At 56.4% G+C, this 21,305-nt stretch overlaps 1 protein-coding gene across 1 annotated transcript; it reads right to left on the reverse strand.

Moving 5' to 3' along the window:
• Positions 1-812: 812 nt before the first annotated feature.
• MATCAP1 (microtubule associated tyrosine carboxypeptidase 1) lies at positions 813-21,245 on the reverse strand. The gene is made up of 6 exons (XM_054397178.1): positions 20,817-21,245; positions 16,033-16,176; positions 4,458-4,590; positions 3,586-3,891; positions 2,233-2,330; positions 813-977 (listed from the first exon to the last, which is right to left on the reverse strand). The coding sequence occupies exons 1-6, from the start codon at positions 21,243-21,245 to the stop codon at positions 813-815; spliced, it is 1,275 nt and encodes a 424-aa protein (XP_054253153.1).
• Positions 21,246-21,305: the final 60 nt, after the last annotated feature.

The following is a 21,305-nucleotide window of genomic DNA, read 5'->3' on the forward strand; positions in this document are numbered from 1 at the left end:
TCTGCTTCTGCCTGCTGTGACTGATTAATGTTGTCCCTGCCCAGGGTTGTTTTTACATCCCCCCCCATTGACCTCCTTCCTGCTCCTGCCACACCAGCTTGGACACCTGCAGCTTTGCCTGCACAAGCCAGAGAGTGCCAGGCTGGCTTTTGATGCCTCCCCCCAAAAGCTCTGGGCTATGTCTCCATGACATCAGCTTTTATTACACTTTTTTCCTTTGCATCAGGCTCAATCTCCATCCTGAGTGCTCAGAGCCAGGCTGAGGGGTTGGGGTGCAGAACAATCATGAGGAGGGGGAGAGCAGAGACTGGGGGTTCAGATTCTTCCTGCTGCTCGCAGGGGGGGAGCACAAGGGAAGGCTAAGGGATTGTGAAAGAGACGGGGTGAGGGGTTGGGGTGAGGAGTGGGCCAGCCCTTTTTCCCTGCCAGGCACAGCCCAGAGCCCCCAGCCCCAGCTACTGGCCCAGAGCAGGTGCCCCCACACTGCTGGGAGCACCCCAGTGCCCCAAGAACATCCCCCCCAAGCACAGCCACCCCGGCACAGCCTTGTGCCCATCAGGGGACCAGGAGGTCACCTCAGCTCTGCTCTCACTCTCCCTGGACCCTCTTCTGCTGCTTCTCAGAGCCACATGGAGCAGCTCAGCTGTCCCCAAAGCTGCAGGGGTGTCACATCAAGACGAGCACCCTGCCCCCCCACAACACCACATGCACAGCAGCTGCCTGGAGAGCCCAGGCCCTGCCTGCTCCTCCGGGCACCACCCCGGTAAGCATCCAGCACCAGGTAGGGCCTCAGGGCAGCTGGAGGCTGTGGCTCAGTCGGGCAGCAGCTGCTCCAGCTCCTCCTCATTGAGGCCGTTGGTGGCCAGGATGTGGTCCAGCTGCTTCATGTAGCGTTCCAGGTCCTGCATGAAGTGGGGGATCCTGGCCTTCTCCAGCACCCCGAACTCCTTCAGCCGGTTCACGTCTTCGTAGGAGACCTGGTGGGGAGCAGGGAAGTGGCTCAGAGTCTGCTGGGCTCCCCCTGTGGCCCACCCAGGTCAGCCCATGGCTGCCCTCCTTCCTCTGAGGAGACAGTGACAAAGCCATGTGGAGGAGGATCAGAGGCACAAATGGAAGCCTGTACCTCCATGTTCCCCAGAGTCCAGGACATCTTCGTCAGTGACCTGGGTGATGGGGCAGTGTACCCTCAGCCAGGTCACTGATGGTACCAAACTGGGAGCAGTGGCTGCCCCCCCTCCCCAGCCAGGCTGTGCTGCCACCCAGTGAGACCTGGCCAGGGGAGAGCTGGGCAGAGGGAACCTCATGAAGTTCAACAAGGGGTTAGTGTAGGGTGCTGCCCCTGGGGAGGAACAACCTCCTGCAGCAGGACAGGTGAGGGGGAAACTGCTGGAGAGCAGGACCTGGGAGAAGGACCTGGGAGTTCTGGGGCACAGAAAGTTCCCCATGAGCCAGCAGTGTGCCCCTGTGGGCAAGAAGGCCAACGGGATCCTGGGGTGCATTCAGAAGAGTGGCCAGCAGGGCAAGGGAGGCTCTCCTGCCCCTCTATTCTGACTGTGAACAGGTGTGGGATCTGATCAATGCTCAGCAAGAGCTAAGGGACCTGTGGGGGGCAAGAGGCTGGGGCCAGGCTCTGCACAGTGGTGTCCAGGGACAGGCCAAGGGGCAGAGGGCACAAACTGGAACCCAAGAGGTTCCATCTGGGCAGGAGGAGAAAGTTGTTTGGTGTGAGGGTGCTGGAGGCTTGGAGCAGGCTGCCCAAAGAGGTTGTAGAGTCTCTGCAGAGCTTCCATCCCCCCCTGGCCATTGTAACCCTGGGCAAGCTGCTGTGAGTCCCCTGCTTGAGCAGGGGGTTGGACTGGGTGAGCTCCAGAGGTCCTTTCCAACCCCTCCATGCTGGGCTTTGGGGATTTGCAAAGATTTGTGGGTTTGGTCATTTTCTGTCCCTGTGGAGACAGGTGGTGATGGGGCCAGCATGTAGCCACAGGCAGGTGGGCTGGCAGAACTTAACCACCTGGCTGGAGCCCTTTCCTGGAGGTGTCCCATGGAGGAGCCCAGATTATCCCATCCCTCCCTGCATCCTGCCCAGCACAGCCTTCCTCTGCTCCACCAAAACCCACGCACACAGAAATGCAAAGTGCCCCCAGCCAAGGGCTGGGTCTGGGGAGGTGTGGGGCTGAGGAGCCTGTGGGAGCCTTGGAAGGGGGCTCTGGGAGCAGCCCCTCTCACCGCTACCTTTCCAAGTGCAGCCAGCAGTGGGAAGTCGATGGTCTGCCGATGGCGCAGTATGCGCAGGATCCCATCCAGGTACACCTGGTCCTTGCTGAAACAGCCTGGAAGAGCAGGAGAGGCTGGGAAGCAGGAACCTGGCTCCCCATCACCCTCTGCTCACCCAAACATTTGACTACAGCTAGCTGGAGTGATGGCACTGAGCTCTACAGCCCCCTGACAGCAGGCTGGAGCCAGGTGGGGTTGATCTTTCCTTACAAGCAACAAGTGACAGGATGAGAGGATATGGCCACAAGCTGTGCCAGAGGAGGTTCAGGTTGGACATGGGAAAAATCTCTTCCCAGCAAGGGTTTCAAGCACTGTCCCAGGCTGGGAGGTGGTGCAATCCCCATCCCTGGAGAGGTTTAAAAGCTGTCTGGATGTGGTGCTGAGGGATGTGTGGCTCAGCAGCAGTGGTGGATTGTGAGCTCTGGGTGAGTGGCTGCACTTGATGATCTCAGAGGTCTCTTCCAACCTCACGAGTTGTGTGGTTCTGTGACTGGGGTGTCATGGCCAGGACTGCTGGATCCCAAAGGATGAGCTCTGGGGAGCAGCACCGGGAAGCATGGAGGCAGCTGGGTGCACTAAGCACCCCAAACCTCTCACTGGGATGCTTTCACCTTTCCTCCCAGTGGACTGCTTTAATGGTTACCCACTGCAAGGACCTAAATGCAGCCCCAGATTTGACTTTCCTGTGGCTCCTGCCTCCCTGTGAGCTTGTGTGAGTCACTTCCATCAGACCACAAAACACTTATCACAGAATCACAGAACACATCCAGTTGTAAGAGCTCCAAGCTCATCCAGTCCAACCTTTGACCCAGTTTAAGGTCAACACCAAACCATATCCCTAAGCACCAGATCCACAGCTGCCGGAACACCCCCAGGGATGGTGACTGCAGCACTGTCCTGGGCAGCCTGTTCCAATGTCTGAGAACCCTTCCAGTGCAGAAAGATTTCCTGAGACCCAGCCTGAGCCTCCCCTGGTGCAGCTTGGAACCATCTCTTCTGCTCCTGTCTCTTACCACCAAGGAGCAGAGGCTTCCCCCTCCTCTCTCCAACCTCCCTTCAGGAGCTGTGGACAGCCATGAGGAGCTCCTCAGGACGCTTCGCCCACCCCCACCACCCCCTGAGCAGTCCAAGAGCAGCTGTGCCGGGGGAGGCTACAAAACCTCTCTGCCCTGGAGCCTAACCCCCTCGGACAGCGGCGCCGGCGACAGCTCCAGGCTGGGGCAGAAGGCACCAGGGGCGGTGGCGCCCAAGCCGCCCAGCAGCGAACCGCGGCCACCCCGGACTTCCTTCGCAAAGGCCTCGCGGCCGTACCTGGGCGGGAGGTGTCTGTCTGTCCGCGCTTGGCCCGCACGCAGTACTCCCAGCGCACGGCGGCGTCCTGCACGAACTGCTCGAGGTCGCGGAAGAGGGCGGAGAAGGAGAGGCGCCCGGCGCGCTCCGCAGTGTAGTACAGCAGCGCTGCGCGCCACAGGAACGGCTGCCTGCGGAACAGGACGCTGTGCAGGCTCGCCAGGCCCTCCTCCGTGGGGTTCGCAGGCTTCAGTCTGTACTGCTTGCGGCCCTCCAAGCTGCGCCAGGGCTGCCGGGTGTTGTTCACCCCCCGGATGTAGTGAGTGCCTGCGCAGGAGGCAGGGCGGTGAGGGCAGGTCGGACGCTGCCGCCAAAAACCTCGACCCGCAGCCCCCGCCCCGCTCCGCCCCAAGTCCTGGGGTAGAGGCTCGGCACCCACCAGTGCCAGCTCCAATCCACTACAATGGTGGCAAGGTTCTGGAATGGATTGGGCAGAGAGGCTGTGGATGCTCCCTCCCTGCAGATGTTCCAGGCCAGGTTGGATGGAGCCTTCAGTAACCTGGGCTGCTGGGAGGTGTCTCTGCCCACAGCAGGGGGTTTGGATTAGATGATCTCTAAGGTCTCTTCCAGCTAAGCCGTTCTATGACTCCATGACATGCTGCCAGGAGCCAGCTGCTCACTCTGGTGCCCAGGGCAGGCTCAGGCACATAGGTGCCCAGCACCCAACACAGAGACCTGAGTTGCCTCAGCCCCTTCTGAAACCCACCCAGCAGCACCCCTCCTGGATGCCTCCTTAGCAGACCAGGGTGGGTATCTTACCTCTGCCACCCCAGTGTCAGCCAGGGGCTGCTCAGAGCACACTCCCCCTGCTCTGCCCACCCCCTCCCGCTGACCTATCTCATGGCGCAGCATCCCCTCCAGCCAGTGCTGCCGGGCTCCGGCCAGGTTGATGGCCAGTGTTGGACGACTGTCTTCAACCATCATCACTGCCTGGGACAGGAGGTCATCTGTGAGCTGCACCACTACCTGCAGACCAAGAAGAAAAAAGAGGCAACCACCATCAGCACTGCCATGAGAGAAGATGCTCAGCAAGGTCTTGGCTCTAAGCAGAGGCTGAGATGGTGATGGATGGTCAGAAAAAGTCATCAGAGTACATGGCAGCATTGGTGCTGCTGCTCCATCACAGCCTTGTGCTGCAGCTCCCCAAAGAAACCACAGCCATCAGGAGCTGTTGAGGAGGGCACTGAGGGGATGCTGAGAGGAAGAGAAGATCCCATGGTGGAGAAAATAACTTCTTCAATTACTTCACAGCCAGCAAACCGAGTGGGCAGCTCCTGGGCAACCTCCTCCAGCATTCCTCTGGCTCCAGCACCTCCTCAGCCCCCACCCCTCAATTCTTTACCATGAGCTCCCGTGACTTTATAGCCACAGGTGATGTGCATCCTCTGGAGACCTGCCTGGTCCCACTCCTGCATGCTACTATCATGGGATGGTGCAGTAAACCTGGTCATCAGAACATCCCAACCCTGCTCCAAACAACCAGCAGTGCCCAGTTTGTTTGTGAGCACAACCCCTGGAACTGCCCCCCCCCCCTCCCCCACCCCAGTGAACAGTACCCCCCCCAGGGAAGCAAGGCTCTGGCTCCATTTTCCTGGGCTCTGCTGCAGCTTCTCCCTTTGGAGGCTCCAGGACATGAGCAGTGGGGATGGATCCACAGCAGCCCACCTTGACAGCAGGGACAGGCAATGCCTCTGCAGGGCTGGAGCTCTTTTGGGACACCTGCTAAGGCAAGAGCTAGAGGCAGGGCAGCTGCTCTCTGGTAACAGGAGTTAACATGTTGGCCAAGCAGCACCTTCTGACCATCCAGCTTCAGAGCTGCACGGTCATTGAAGGGGACGGCCCTGGGAGCTCTCGGGTTCTGTTCACTCTATCAGTGCTCTGGATGAGGGGATCAAGGCACCTTCAGGAAGTTCACACCAGACTGGGTGGCAGTGTTGATCTGCTTGAGGGCAGGGAGGCTCTGTAGAGAGACCTGGCCAGGCTGGATCCATGGCTGAGACCAATGGGATGAGATTCAGTGAGGCCAAGTGCTGGGACTTGCACTTGGGTCACAACACCACTATGAAGGCTCCAGGCTGGGAGCAGAGTGGCTGGAAAGTGCCCAGCAAAAAAGGACCTAGGGGTGCTGGTAGGCAGCAGCTGAAGATGAGCCCAGGGGGTGCCCAGGTGGCCAGGAAGGGCACCAGCAGCCTGGCCTGGATCAGCAATGATGTGGGCAGCAGGAGCACGGCAGGGATTGTGCCCCTAGACTGGTGAGGCCACACCTTGAATCCTGGGTTCAGTTTTGGAGGTGGAGCAGGTCCAGAGAAGGGCAAGGAGCTGGTGAAGGGCCTTGAACAGAAGTTGTGGGGAGGAGCTGAGGGGCCTGGGATTATTTACTGTGGAGAAGAGGAGGCTGAAGGGAGCCCTCACTGCTCTCTACAGCTCCCTGGGAGGAGGCTGTAGCCAGGTGGGTTTGGTCTCTCCTCACATCACAGTATCACAGTCTCACAGTATATCAGAGGTTGGAAGGAACCTCAAGAGATCCTCAGGTCCAACCCCCCTGCCAAAGCAGGGTCACTTAAGGTAGTCTGCACAGCAATGAATCCAGGTGGGGTTGGAAAGGCTCCAGAGAAGGAGACTCCACAACCCCCCTGGGCAGCCTGTTCCAGGGCTCTGTCACCCTCACTGTAAAGAAGTTTCTCCTCATGTTGAGCTGAAATCTTCTATGTTCTAGTTTGAACCCACTGTTCCTTGTCCTATCACTGTGTACCACCCAAAAGAGCCTGGCCCTCTCCTCCTGACCCCCATCCCTCACATACTGATAGACATTGATCAGATCCCCTCTCAGTCTTCTCTTCTCCAGACTAAACAGCCCCAGGGCTCTCAGGCTCTCTTCACAGGGGAGATGCTCAAGTCCCCTAATCATCCTCATGGTTCTCCGTTGGATTCTCTCCAGCAGGTCTCTGTCTCTGGGGAGCCCAAAACTGGACACAGTATTCCAGGTGTGGCCTCACCAGGGCAGAGTAGAGAGGTAGAAGAACTTCCCTAGACCTGCTGGACACACCTCTCTTGATGCATCCCAGGATCCCATCGTCTCTCTCGGCCACAAGGGCACATTGTTGTTCCACGGAGAACTTGCTGTCCACCAGCACTCCGAGGTCTTTCTCTGTAGAGCTGCTTTCCACGGGGCAGCCCCTAACGTGTACTGGTGTGCCTGTTGTTATTCCTCCCCAGATGTAGGACCCTGCACTTGTCCTTATTAAACTTCATGAGGTTTGCCTGCACCCAGCTCTCAGCCTGTCCAGTTCACGTTGGATGCTGCACAGCCTGAGGGGTGTCAGCTAACCCCCTCTAGTTTTGTATCATCAGAACTTGCTGAGGGCACTCTCAATGCCCTCAGCCAGGTTGTTGATAAAGATGTTGAACAAAACTGGACCCAGTACTGATCCTTGGGGGACACCACTTGCCACAAGCCTCCAAAGTGACTCTGTGCCACTGATGACGACCCTCTGAGCTCTGTTGTGGAGCCAGTTTGCAATCCCCCTCCCTGACAGCCATCTGTGCCACATCTCCTGAGCTTTTCTATGAGGATGTTATGGGAGACTGTATCAAAAGCTTTACTGAAGTCAAGATACATGACACCCACTGCTCTGCCCTCATCTACCCACTTGGTCATAACTTCATAGAGGCTATCAGGTTAGTCAGACAGGATCTCGCCTTGGTAAATCCATGTTGGCTACTCCTGATAACCTTCTTGTCTTCCACGTGGTTAGAGATAACCTCCAGGATGAGCTGCTCCATCATCTTTCCAGGGGTGGAGGTGAGGCTGACTGCTCTGTACTTGCCTGGCTCCTCCTTCTTGCCTTTTTTGAAGACTGAAGTCCTTGCTTTCTCCCAGTTGTCAGGCACTTCTCCTGTTCTCCAGGACCTTTCAAAGATGACGGAGAGAGGTTCAGCAACAGTATCAGCAGCTCTCTCAGCACTCATGGATGCATCCCATCATGGCCTATGGATTTGTGTGTCTTCAGATGGTGTAAGAGATCTCTAACCCTGTCCTGACTGACCAGTGGAATGTCCACATCTCCCAGTTCTGCTACCTTGCTTCTAGAGACTGAGGTTCCTGAGGGCTGCTCTTAGGAGTGAAGACTGAGGCAAAGAAGGCCTTCAGCAACTCTGCCATCCCTGCATCATCAGTTACTGTATCTCCCCTCTCATTCAGCAGGGGCTCACCTTTTCCCTGCTCTTCCTTTTATCACTGATATATTTGAAAAAACTCTTCTTGTTCTCCTTCACCCCTCTGGCCAGGTTCAGTTCCAGGAGGGCCTTGGCTTTCCTTGTTGCATCTCTGCATTCTCTGGCTACATGTCTAGAATCCTCCCAACTGACCAGTCCTTTTTCCACATACTGTAAACCTTTTTGGTTTTGAGTTTTACTCAGAGTCCCTTACTTACCCATGCAGGTCTTCTGTTTGCCTTACTTGATTTTTTTTTTCAAGGGAATACATTTCTCTTGAGCTTGGAGGAGGCAATGTTTGAACATCAACCAGCTCTCTTGGGTCCCCCTTCCTTCCAGAGCCCTAGTCCACTGAATATTTTCAAGTAGAGTCTTGAAGAGGGGAAAGTTGGCCCTTTTAAAGTCCAGGGTTGAAATTTTACTTATCACCCTGCTTCTTTGTCTATTGATATTAAACTCTAACATGTTGTGGTCTCTGCAACCAAGATTATTCCCAACCGTGACATCTACAACCAGTCCTTCTTTGTTTGTTAATATCAGGTCCAGCATTGCACTTCTCCTTGTTGGTTCTTCAACTGCTTGCAGGAGAAAGTTGTCATCAATGTGCTGCAGGAACCTTTTGGACTGTTTGTGCTTGGCTGTGTGATCTTTCCAACTAATATCTGAGTGGTTGAAGTGAACCACAAGCACCAAGGCACTTGATCTTGAAGCTACTTCCAGCTGCCTGTAGAAGGCCTCATCAGTAGCTTCTTCCTGGTGGGTGGTCTGTAGTAAACCCCCACAACTGTATCATCCATGTTTGTGTGTCCCTTCACTCTTACCCATAAGCTTTCAACGCTTTGATCATCTCCCCCTGGGTTGAGCTCAACACATTTCAGTTGCTTATTCACACAGAGAGCAACTCCACCACCTCCCCTTGTCAGCCTGTCCTTCCTGAAAAGAACATAGCCATCCATAACCACATTCCAGTCATGGGAGCTGTCCCACCACGGCTCTGTAACTGCAAGAAGATCATAACCCTGTGACTGCAGCCAGATTTCCAGTTCATCCTGCTGATTCCCCATGCTTCTTGCCTTGGTATACAGACACTTCAGAGACTGAGCAGAGATCTGTAACCATTGTGGGTGCTGCATAATCCACTCTCTCCTACAGCCCCTGGGATAGCAGTGGAGCTGGTACCCTGCCTCACAGTTGTCCCAGGAATGTCCTCAGTGAGGCTCGTTTTTCCCTCTTCCCCCTTCAAAATTAGTTTCAAGACCTGTCAATGAGCCCTGCCAGTTCTTGGCCCAGGATTCTTTTTCCTCTCAGAGATAAGCAGGTTTTTTCTATAGTCAGCAGGCATGGAGTCTTGTAGAGCAGCCTGTGATCAAAGAACACAAAAACCTGACGTTGGCACCAGTCCCACAGCCAGGCATTAACCTGCTGGATTTTCATGTTTAGTCCATCATTAGGCATAGCAGTGGGGGGACAGAAGCAAATAGTACTTATGCTCCTGACCCCTTAACCATTCATCCCAGGGCTCTGAAGTCCTTCATTGATCTCAAACTTCTTGTTGAAATGTCATCATTGCCTGCTTGGAAAACCAACAATGGGTAGTAGTCAGTTGGGCAGATCAGGGTGGGAAGTTTTCTTACTACGTCCTTGATGCTGGCCCCAGGCAGGCAACAGACTTCCCTAAGGAGTGGATCAGGTGTGCAGACAGGACCCTCAGCACCCCTCAGAAGCGAGTCCCCGATGACAAGCAGCCGGCGTTTCTTCTTGCCTGCAGGTGTTTGACAGAAGGTGTGTTCACCCCTGGCCTCTCTGAACGACGTGAGCTAGATAAGCTTCCATAGCTGCTGCTAGATGGTTCCACATGCTGAACACCAGTTTTGGTGCAAACAGGCTCACTAAGAACAGCAAATCTTACAGCAAAAATACAGGGGCACCTGAGGGGGTTCAGGGGCTTGTGGGGTGCCATGCCTGGTATACTTGGGAGGAATTTGTCTCCACTGCTCTCCAGCTTCTGAGTCATTCTATTTGGGCAGCTGCTAACAGAGTAGGGAGGGTTTAAGTGTCCTGACTGTTACATGGCTGATGGGACTGTTTGAAGAATGGCAGAGTGTGATTCCACTGGTCCAGCTTCCTCTCACACTCCCTAATAGTCTGCAGCCTTTCAACTCCCTCCTTTAGAATCATAGAATCAGTCAGGGTTGGAAGGGACCACAAGGATCAGCCAGTTCCACCCCCCCTGCCATGGGCAGGGACACCTCACACCAGATCAGGCTGGCCAGAGCCTCATCCAGCCTGGCCTTAAACACCTCCAGGGATGGGGCATCAACCACCTCCCTGGACAGCCCATTCCAGGCTCTCACCACTCTCATGGGGAAGAACTTCTTCCTCACATCCAGTCTGAATCTCCCCACTTCCAGCTTTATTCCATTCCCCCCAGTCCTATCACTACCTGAGATCCTAAAAAGTTCCTCCCCAGCTTTCTTGGAGCCCCCTTCAGATACTGGAAGGCCACAAGAAGGTCACCTCGGAGCCTTCTCTTCTCCAGACTGAACAGCCCCAACTCTTTCAGTCTGTCCTCACAGAACAAGTGCTCCAGCCCTCACCCTCTAGACAGAGAAGGTCACCCATTTGCTCACAGTGAATACAGGACTAGTGCCTGCAGTCTGCCTCGGGAAGTGAGAGATTCTGGCACTCCTTACACCCAGAAGTTTGGATACCTGCATGTTTATGTGGCACCTCTGTCCGGGTTGACACAGATGCTTTGGAAACACCTTTAGTACGAGTTGCAACCATCTCTGAGCCTGCCCATGTGACCTTACCGAACGACAAACCCACGGGACCCAGCTCCTCCCTCTGGTGAAAGCACCTCCCCTGCAGCAGGGGCTGCGCCCACGCCGCGCCTGCCTCCCAGCAGAGAGAGGCTGGCTCAGAGGAGGGGTCGTGCCGTGCCGCTCGGCGCTGCTCCCGCCTCGGTGAGCAGGGAAGGGCTGACACTGCAGATCTGCCCTGTCTCTACTTGCTGGGGTTCTTAAATCCATGCAGCAAGTGACAGGATGAGAGGAAATGGCCTAAAGCTACACATTGGGAAAAATGTCTTCCAGCAAGGGTTGTCACTGTCCCAGGCTGCCCAGGGAGGTGGTGGGGTCCCCACCCCTGGATGGGTTTGAAATCTGCCTGGATGTGGTGCCAAGGGATGTAGCTCAGTGGTGGTGGCTCAGCAGTGGTGGCAGTGTGAGCTCTGGGTGAGTGGCTGCACCAAGGTGTGTTCCCAGCTCAACAGCTCTGTGGTTCTGTGATCCAAAGTTCAGCTGTGGCAGCACTCAGAAACTTTGGGCACACCTCAGTTTGATCTCAGGACCCTGCCTGGTCCCTGTCCACCCTACAGAGCAGCTCTTACTGCAGGGCTGCCATGCAGCATGATGAGATGGTGCAGAGGCCTCACTGCCTCCCTCTTCTCTTGGGTAAAAGAAAGCAGAGGACACTGCTGAGGTCTTCTTCAGCCCAGATTTATTGTTGTGCAAAGCTGCTCACGAAAGCCCCAAGTGCAACACCACAGCTCATGGACAGGGTAAAAGCCCTACCTGGGCTAAAATCTAGCAGCCTGAGAGGGTCCCTGACCAACTCACCTGACACCTGTGCATCTCCTCCAGCTTTACTTCTGCTCCAGCAAGCAGGTCAAAACAAATAAAGGTTGTTGTGGTCTTGCTGCCCTCTCCCCTGGCCTGCCAAGGACCTTGGCAACCTGGGACAAAGCAGAGCAGGGAACTGATCCAGACTACCCCTGGGTTTATGCTCTGGGAAACTCTGGCGAGATCACCTCTGAGCACCTGAGCTCTCACCAGGGAGCTCTTGGCCAGGAGAAGACTTTTGGCAGCAGCAGCTTCTGCTCAGTCCCTTCTGGGGCAAGGACAGGCAAGAAAGGTTACAGCTTCACTGCAAGCAGAAAGGAAAAGGCCCCAAGGGGCCAGACTTTGATGTGATTTAACCACTTCCCATCTCCTTGGCCAGCAAACTGTGATGGGGACACAGCTCTGACACCCAGCATGGCGACCCCAAGCAGGACTAGTGGACAGGCTGGAATCCTGGGATGCAGGAGAGGAAGAGGAGAGCCAGGGAATGGAGTTTCAACCAGAAGAAAGATGATGAGGAACACGTCTCATGGTGGCAGCACTTCTTCTACTCCCTTGAAGATGCTGCAGCCCAAAGCTGGTGCCTGGGTCCTGTGACAGCTCCTGGGCCCCAGGTCTTTGCAGATCTTCCAGGGAAGATCCAGGGAGATGATGCACTGCCACCTGGAGCTCCACAAGCAGGACACAAGAGGCTTGGCTGGCTGAGGGTGCTCTGCAAGGCCAGGTCCACATCTTGCCACCTTGCTTCATTACCCCTACATGGAAAAACCAAACCCAGCGAGGTTGGAATTTGGGAACTGCTGCAGAAGGCTTAGCTCTTCCCTGGGACAGATGCTCCCCTACACGCCCCCAGGCTCCTGAAGAAAGGTACCACCCCCTGAGCTTCTCCTCTCTGCTCTTCTCCATTTGCCATCTGCTCATCCTTGGCCAGTCCCACTGCACTCCTCCAGCCACCATCCCCAGGTGACATGGATTCAGCAGCCCCAGGACCTGCTGTGCTGGGCTCAGCCCAGCTGGTGGGGTCTGGGAGGCTGGTGCTCACTTGGCACCCCACCAACAGTTCAGGTTTCCCCACACAGCTCATCTCTGCCATGCTGGTGGCCTCCAGAGCTTCCTTCCCATCTGCACTGGCACCTTAAATCCCTTCCCTGAAGAAAATTCCTTTGTGGAGTGGGCAAGCTGAGGCTCAGCAGGGAGGGAAGGGTGTAGCTGCCACAGCCTCTTTGTGTTCTGGGGAATCAAGAACAACTCCAAGGAGAACCACCCCAGAGCCTCTGGAGGAAGAATTCCAATCAGAAGGAACACTGTGGAAGCTTCTTCCCTCTCTGATGGTGCAGAAAGGATAACAGCAGCCCAGAAGCAGCGACAGTAACTCTTTCCCTGTCCAAGAGTTCAATGACATCAAGTGAAGCCCTCAGGAAGCAGATTGAGGATGAAGCAGCAGCAGCAAACAACGCAACCTGCTGCACAAGCTCAGGGACATGAGCAGCAGGGGCTTCACCAGCAGGGACACCTCTTGACTTGGGGTGACACCTGGCAAGAAACCCCCATCTTTGGAGAGACACAAAAGCTGGGCAGGGAAAGAAGTGATGGAAACCAATTGCTCCAAGGGTTGGGAAATGGAAGTAGACACTGCTGAGGGATGCTGAGGGCTCCTGTAGTCATGGCTACAGCTGTGGTCAGTGTCCCCCTGAGAGCCAGCAGTATGGATGTGCCCAGGGACTGCCATGGTGAGAAGATGATGCCAGGCAGAACCCCATGATGCTGCTCTGCAGATGTCATTCTGATGACCTTTGAGAGGCATGGGCCTGGGGTGGGTTATTCTCCCTCCTGTTTGCTGAAGTGGTGACACAGTGTTGTGCTGTGCCACCCACAGAGGTGCCACTCACTGCTGAGCCAAGCCAGCATCACCAGGGACCACAGCTTCACATCACTGAACTGGGAACCAAGGGAAGGCTGCTGCTGGCCCCAGGGCAGGGGCTGCTGCCTCTGCCCAGCTCCCAGGTGCCACTCAGAACCTCATCAGCACTAAGGAGCTCAGAGGCAGAGGGACACCACCAGTGGGATCCCACAAGATGCCAGCCATAGAGCACTCACCAGCAGGGCCAGGGACTCCTCTGCCACAGGCTTGGAGCTCACTGACATCCATAGGGAGATCTCTGAGCTCTGCAATGTCACCTTGGCCCTGAGCTGGAAGAAAAGCAGAACAACTTCAAGAGCTGCAGCTTGGATACCAACAAAGAAGCTTCTGAAGAGGCAAAGTTACTCAGGCTCAGACACTCACCCAGAGGCAGGCTGCCAGTGCTGCTGCAGTGCAGGGTCCTGCCTTCTGATCCATGCTGTGGGCAAGGGGCAGTGCCAGCCAGGGCTGCCACTGGTCTGGCACTGCTGCTTGCAGGGACTGCCACCAGCCTGGCACTGCTGCCTGCAGCTCTCCTGGAGCCCCTTCAGGTTCTGGAAGGCTGCTATGCAGTGTCCCTGGAGTCTTCTCTTCTCCAGGCTGAACAGCCCCAACTCTCCAGCCTGTCTCCACATGGGAGGTTCTCCAGCCCTCTGATCATCTTTGTGGCCTCCTCTGGACCAGGCCCAGCAGTTCCCCATGCCCTGCCCCCTTCAGCAGTTCCTGTCAGGTAGGCACTTACAGACCAGGCTGTGAGTGATTTTCAGAGCCCTTCACCAGCACTGGGGACAAAAGGGCTGTGTACCTCCCTGTGCAGACACAGATCCTGAGCCCTGCTCCCCTTGGGCAAAACATCTGAACAGGACTCCAGGAGAGCTGGGGAAGGACTTCTGGCAAGGGCTGGGAGTGCCAGGACGAGGGACAATGGCTTTGAGCTGGGAGAGGAGAGTTTGAGACTGGAGATGAGGAAGAAAATGTTGAAATGTTGGCAGTGGGGAGACACTGGCACAGGTTGCCGAGGGAGGCTGTGGCTGCTCCCTGCCTGGAGGTGTTCCAGGCCAGGCTGGATGAGGCCCTGAGCAGGCTGTGCTGGTGGGAGGTGTCCCTGCCCATGGCAGGGGGTTGGAGCTGGATGGTCCCTTCTAACCTGAGCCAGTCTATGAATATTCACAGACTCACAGAATGGTTTGGGTTGGAGAAGCCCTCCAACCTCACCCAGTCCAGCCAGTCTCTAACCCTACCAAGGCTGGTGCTAAGCCATGGCCCTCAGCACCTCATCTCTGTGCCTTTTAAACCTCTCCAGGGCTGGGTACTGAACCAGCACCCTGGGCTGCCTGGTGAAGTATTTCACATTAGTTTTATTTTTTATATATATTGCAACATCATTTTTTTAACTCACTGTTTGATATCAGAATCACAGAGCCACAGAACTGTTGAGTTTGGAAGAGACCTTGGAGATCATCAAGTTCAGCACTGCCCTGGAGCTCACACTGCTGCTGAGCCACCGCCACTGCACCACGTCCCTCAGCACCACATCCAGGCATGGACTGACACAGGGCCAGAGGGAAGCCAATGTCTGAGGACACAGCTGGTTTGCTGCCCAGCCAGAGCTCGGCTTGGGGTGACATGAATGGGTTGAAAGAGCCTAGCTGGCCAGTGACAAGGGTAGGTCTGCAGCTGAGCCTGGCCAACTGCTGTGCTGCTCCTGGGCCTGCTCCTGGATGTTAAAGGCAAATGAATTACAGGAGAACATTTGCAGAGATCCTGAAGAGGACCAAGGTGCCAAGTCCACATTCCAGAGGCATCCTTGGGCGGGGATCAGGGCAAACCAAAGAGGAGGAACATCCCCTGGTCAGGTGGGACATCAAGAAGCTGCTCTCTCCTGCTTTTGCAGGCAGGAAACATGCTGGATGCCCCCAAGCAAGGTGATGCTTCAGGGTAAGGTTTGGGAGTAGTCCTGCTTGGAGGTGAGAAATCAGAGCTAAGAAAAACAGCCTGGCCAAGAGGCAGTAGTGAGGAAGCCCCCACCATGTCTTGCAGCCAACAACCAAAGGCAGCCCCATGAGCCTCAAAAGACAAAGCCAGGTCCAGAGATCCAGATTCCCCAGGACTATGGAAGCATTTTGCCCACCCCTTGCTAGCAGGTGCTGGCAGAAGGGGAAAAAAGTCCCTTAAGTGGAGCTGTGGGACATTCCATGTGGGATGTGAAGAAAGCAAAGGAGAGATGCTGAGCTTCTCCCCCACGTCCACACCACATGGCCACCATCGTATCTCAGCCATCAATTCCCAGCCCTAAACCCTGAGCTTGGGGGTTCAAAACACCACAAGCCAGCAGGTCCCAGAGTACAGCTGGAAATCTCTGCCCCCAGCTCTGCTTTTGGGCAGCTGGGTGAAGGCAGCTGTTGGAGATGACTCCTCCCCAGGGTAACTGCTGCCTTGTGCAGGCCCCAAACCGCTCCCTGTGTGGCCAGGGGGACAAGCAGCAGCTGCTCCCTCTGCCTCTCAGGGACTAAGAGCACAGTGGAATTCCATGGGGAACCAGCAGCCACGTCCTGCCCCGGGGGCACAGTGAGGCAGAAGGGAAGGACACCACAGCTCAGAGCTGTGTGCCCAAACCACCCCTGACCCTCAGCCCTGGGCTCAGCTGGCACTGCCCGGGCACAGGGTTACCTCTCCCAGGCAGCCTTCCTTCTGCAGGTACTTGCGGATGATGGACCAGATCTGACACTTGCTCAGCAGCCTTCCACCCGTGGCCATTTCGAAGCTCTCGTAGGTACCATACTTCTCCAGGACCGCCCGGAGGATTCTGAGGGCCTGTGGCATGCAGAAGGGAAGTGTCAGTGCCAAGGGCTGCCAGCTGCAACCCCACGAGCAGTGCATGGAGACAACCCCAGAGAACCAGCAGGGGACGTCTGGGGATCCCCCAGCCCAAGCCCCTGCTCCAGCAGGGCACCCACAGCAGCTTGCCCAGCAGCACAATGCCCAGGGAGGGTTGGAAGCTCTCCACACAAGGACACTCCACAACCTTTCTGGGCAGCCTGCTCCAGGCCTCCAGCACCCTCACACCAAAGAGGTTTCTCCTCCTCCTTTCCTTTGCCCTTACACAGGCTCTGGGCAGCAGCTGGAGCCCTGCAGAGGGCTTCATCCCCTCCTTCATTCCTGAGGCCACCCAGGAGCCAGAGGTGGCTGCTCACACAGGGTGGCAGCACTCAGAGCATCCAACATTCCATCAGAGGGGCTGCATGGTCAGTGCCTGGTGAGCAGCCTGCCCTGCCCCAGCAGAAGCTGCTGCTTGGCCTTCCCTGGGCAGTGCTCCCAGCACAGCTGGATCTCATTCTCAAGGCACTTTGTGTCTTTCCAAGAAAGGTTGGGGGGAGCAGGGGGGTTGAGTTGTTTGGTTGGGGTTTTTGGGGGTTGGTTGCTGGAGTTTATTGAGGCTTTTTTTTATCCTGTTTGCTGTTCCAAACCATTCTACAGCACCCTGAGGCACCTCCTGCTGACAGCAGCAGAAAAAGAGTAATTTCCTCCTCCCATCTCTGCTCAGCCACTTGTGATCTCCCAGGAGACCTAAAGCTCCCAGCCAAGAGAAACACAGCACAGCTGGTGCCCAGGAGTAACCCAACCAAAACCCAGGCTCCTCCCTGACCTCCAGCACATGTTCCAGCCAGCAAAATTCCTCAGATACCATTCCCAGTATCCCAAGAAGCTACTGAGCATCCCCAGGCAGCCCCAGCCATGATCCCACCATCTGCATGGGCATAAATTGTGGGACTTGATGACCTTGATACATGGCACTTCAGGACATGGCTTAATGGGTTGATGGTTGGACTTAAAAGTGTCTTCCAACCAAAACAATTCTGTGATTCTCTGATCTGAAAGTTCTTTTCCAACCAAAAAATTCTGTGGCTCTCCAGCAAATCCTCCAGCCCCAGCTCTGTGCTGGTGCTGCTCAGCTTGCCTTCACAAAGCAGGTGATGAGCCTTGATGGGGCTGGCAGAGCCAGGAGAATCTGGTGAGTTTATTTCCATTTTCTATTAAAACATTAAAATCTACCCCCCACGGATGTGGGGAGCAGCAGGCTGGGAGCAGGGAGCTGGCAGTGGTTGCTCTGCTCTGGTCCAAGGGGGCTGGCTTAGCAAAATGCCTCCTTAGTTGAGCTCTCTGATTAATGCAGGGCTGAGACTAAAAGCAGCTTGGAGCAAGGGGGATTTAAAAAACAAAACAAAAACTCTCCCAAAACAGAGGAGCCTGGACAGGAGTTACTGCAGGGCACCAGCACACAACAAACCTGGCACGAATGCTGTGCCACCACACCACCACCAGAGAACCAGGAGAGAGACAGGGAGAAAAACTCAGCCCTTCCTGTCCCTGCAAAGGGCCCTAGGTTCTGGGTGACACCACACACACTGCTGACATTCACTGCTCCACAGCAACACCTCAGACACTTTGCAGGTGATCAGCAATGGATCAGCAATGGCGTGGGCAGCAGGAGCAGGGCAGTGATGGTGCTCCTGGACTGGGCACTGGTGAGGCCACAGCCTGAATCCTGGGTTCAGTTCCGAGCCTCTCACAAACAGATGGACACAGACGGACTGGAGCAGGTCCAGAGAAGGGCAACAAAGCTGGGGAAGGCTCTGGTGAACAGGGCTGGGAAGGAGCAGCTGAGGGAGCTGGGGAGTGAGAGTCAGGGACTCAGAGAGAGGCAGAGAGAGGGAGACACACACCTGGCACTGGCCAGGTACACAGGGTTAAGTTACCAGCAGCACAGAAGTCTCAGACACTTTTCTGTCCTGTATGGGCAGCACAGTTTGCCCACAATGCTGTGCCCAGAGCCATGAAACCTTTCAGATTCACAGCATGGTTTGTGTTGGAAAGGACCTTGAAGATCATCCAGTGCCAATCCCCTGCCATGGGCAGGGACACCTCCCACCAGCACAGCTTGCTCAAGGCCTCATCCAGCCTGGCCTGGAACACCTCCAGGGAGGGGGCAGCCACAGCCTCCCTCGGCAACCTGTGCCAGTCTCTCCCCATCCTCACTGCCAACAATTTCTTCCTCATCTCCAGTCTCAGCCTCCCCTCTCCCAGCTCCAAGCCATTGTCCCTTGTCCTGGCACTCCCAGACCTTGTCCAAAGTCCTTCCCCAGCTCTCCTGGAACCCCTTCAGGTACTGGAAGGCTGCTCTGAGCTCTCCCTGGAACCTTCTCTTCTCCAGGCTCAACAGCCCCAACTCTGCCAGCCTGTCCTGACAGCGGAGGTTCTCCAGCCTCTGATCATCTTCCTGGCCTCCTCTGGACCCTCTCCAGCAGCTCCAGGTCCTTCTTGTGCTGGGGGCTCCAGAACTGCTGCAGGTGGGGTCTGAGCAGAGGGCAGAATCCCCTCCCTGTGCTGCTGCTCTCCTGCTCTGGATGCAGCTCAGCACACAGCTGCCTGCTGGGCTGCCAGGGACCACTGCTGGCTCCTGGGGAGTTTGTCATCACCTGACACCCCCAAGGTCTTCTCCTCCAGGCTGCTCTCAGCCACTCCTCACCCAGCCTGGATTTGTGCTTGGGATGGCCCCAACCATGGATCCTGCACTTGGCCTTGTTGACCTTTGTCAGGTTGTATTGGGCCCAACCTCTGCAGCCTGTCCAGGTCCACCTGGAGTGATCCCTTCCCCAAGTCACCATCTAAAGCCCAATAATAACTGGGTGAAGAAGTCTTTATTTGGAACACCAGATGGAAGCTCCTGACTGAGAAGTGCCTCTGGTGTCCACGCTGGAATTTACTGTGGGAGCTTCAGCTAAAAGGCAGAAGGGAAGCTCTTGCCAGAATTGGGATGTCCAACCCCAGGTGCAGACTGGTTTGGGGGCATCAGGTCCCAGCTGCAGAGCCAAGGGAGGGAGCAGCTCCATTTCTGCCTCACTCTGCTTGCACCCACAGGCAGAGCACTAAGAAAGTCCACTGCTGCCTGCTTCCTCCAGTTAAACAGCTGGGTGCTCACCACCAGCCCTGTCTCCCTGTAACTGGTGACAGGGAGCAGGTCAGGGCTATCTCAGTAGTGTATGAGCACCAAAAGCAGGCAAGCAGAGGAGCATGGCCTCCTGAAGTGGAGTCTGCATCAACTACTGTCTCGACTGACCGCACTTGCTGGCGTGTGAAGGGTGCTGCCATGCAAGGTGACCTTCAGGCCTTCCACAAATCAAGCCAGACTTAATCCACAGGCTAAGAATCATGTCCCATATGGTCACCCACATGCTCCAGCTCCTCATCTGCTAATTCTACAGCAAGAGGTGCCAAGCAATAGCAGTGAGAGGTCCCTGATGTAGCACACCCACCAACACACATTCACAAGCAAGAACCAGCCTGATTAGCTGAACGCTGGTGGCATCATCACCCAGCAGTGTGACCATCACTCACATCTACCATGGAGCAGGTAGAGTCCCTGAAGGCAGAGTTTAAGCAGTAATGGGGTGAGTGTGCTGAGGGCAGGGCACCAGTGGTGTCAGGGGAGTGGCCTGGTGTCTCAAGCAGGGAAGAAAAGTAGGCCATGGGTTTTTCCATGGATCATGGACAAGCCTGACCAGAGTGGTCCTGCCACAGAATCATTTTGTTGGAAGAGACCTTTGAGATCATGGAGTCCAACCCTTAACCCAGCACTGCCAGGGCACCACTAATCCATTGCCCTCAGCACCACATCTTTACAGCTTTGAAACCCTTCCAGGCATGGAGACTCCACCACTGTCCTGGCCAGCCTGGGCCAGGACTTGACAACCCCTTGGGGGGAAGAAATTGTTCTTCATGCCCAACCTAAATCTCCCCTGGGGCAACTAGAGGTAATTTTCTTTTGTCCTGCCACTTGTTCCCTGGTAGAAGAGACCAACCCCTCCTGGCTGCAGCCTCCTCTCAGAAGCTGTAGAGCAATGAGGTCTCCCTCAGCCTCCTCTTCTCCACACCAAATACCCCCAGCTCCCTCAGCTGCTCCTCCCCAGCCCTCTTCTCCAGACCCTTCCCCAGCTTTGTTACCCTTCTCTGGACCTGCACCAGCCCTCAATGACCTTCTGGGAGTGAGGAGCCCAAAACTGAACCCAGTGCTCAAGGTGTGTCCTCCCCAGTGCCCATTCCCGGGGCATGATCCCTGCCCTGCTCCTGCTGCCCACACCACCGCTGCTCCAGGCCAGGCTGCTGGTGCCCTTCTTGCCCACCTGGGCACTGCTGGCTCATCTTCAGCTGCTGTCACTCAGCACCCCCAGGGCCTTTTTTTCTGGGCACCTTCCAGCTACTCTGCCACAGCCTGAAGCGTTCCTGTGACCCAAGGGCAGGACACGGCAGGATGCAAACATCCCAACACACCAAGCTGGCGACACCGCCCTACGCCAGGACCGGGACCTCTGCACCTAAGACAGGGGAGTGAGCAGAGCATCCCTCCCCGGCCTGCAGTCCCCGGCGGGGGGTTCACCGCCCGCTCCCCGCCTCACCTGAGTCACGAAGCGATCGGAGGCGGCCCCGTACTTGTCCAGAACGGCGGCAGGCAGCGGCTCCGCGTACTCGAACTGCGGGTCATAGGCGAAGCTGGCGCGGAAGAACCGCTCCCGTTCCGCCTCCACGTTGCGGGGCCGCAGCGCCACAAGCAAGCAGGGGCTGCTCCGCCGCCCCCCGCCGCCGCCCTCCTCCGCACCCCGCCCCCGGGCGATGTGAGGCAGGGAAGCGGCGGCCCGCAGCCTCCCCCGGCCTCCCGCACTTGAGCGTTCGCTCCGCCGCAGCCCGGAAACGGTTTCCGACAAGCGACGAGTTCCCCGCGGGCAGCGAGCCGGCGGTGCCGGTGGGGGCGGGCAGGAGCAGAGCGGCGGAGCGACGCTGGACTCCAACCTTCCTCCGCCCGCCGCCCGCCCCGGCTCCTGCACCATGGCCTCCAGAGCAGCCGCGGCCCCACCACCGGCGCCAGTACCGAGCCCGTGCTGGCGCCA

The sequence above is a fragment of the Indicator indicator genome, chromosome 42 (genome assembly GCF_027791375.1).
Source record: "Indicator indicator isolate 239-I01 chromosome 42, UM_Iind_1.1, whole genome shotgun sequence".
NCBI lineage: Eukaryota > Metazoa > Chordata > Aves > Piciformes > Indicatoridae > Indicator > Indicator indicator.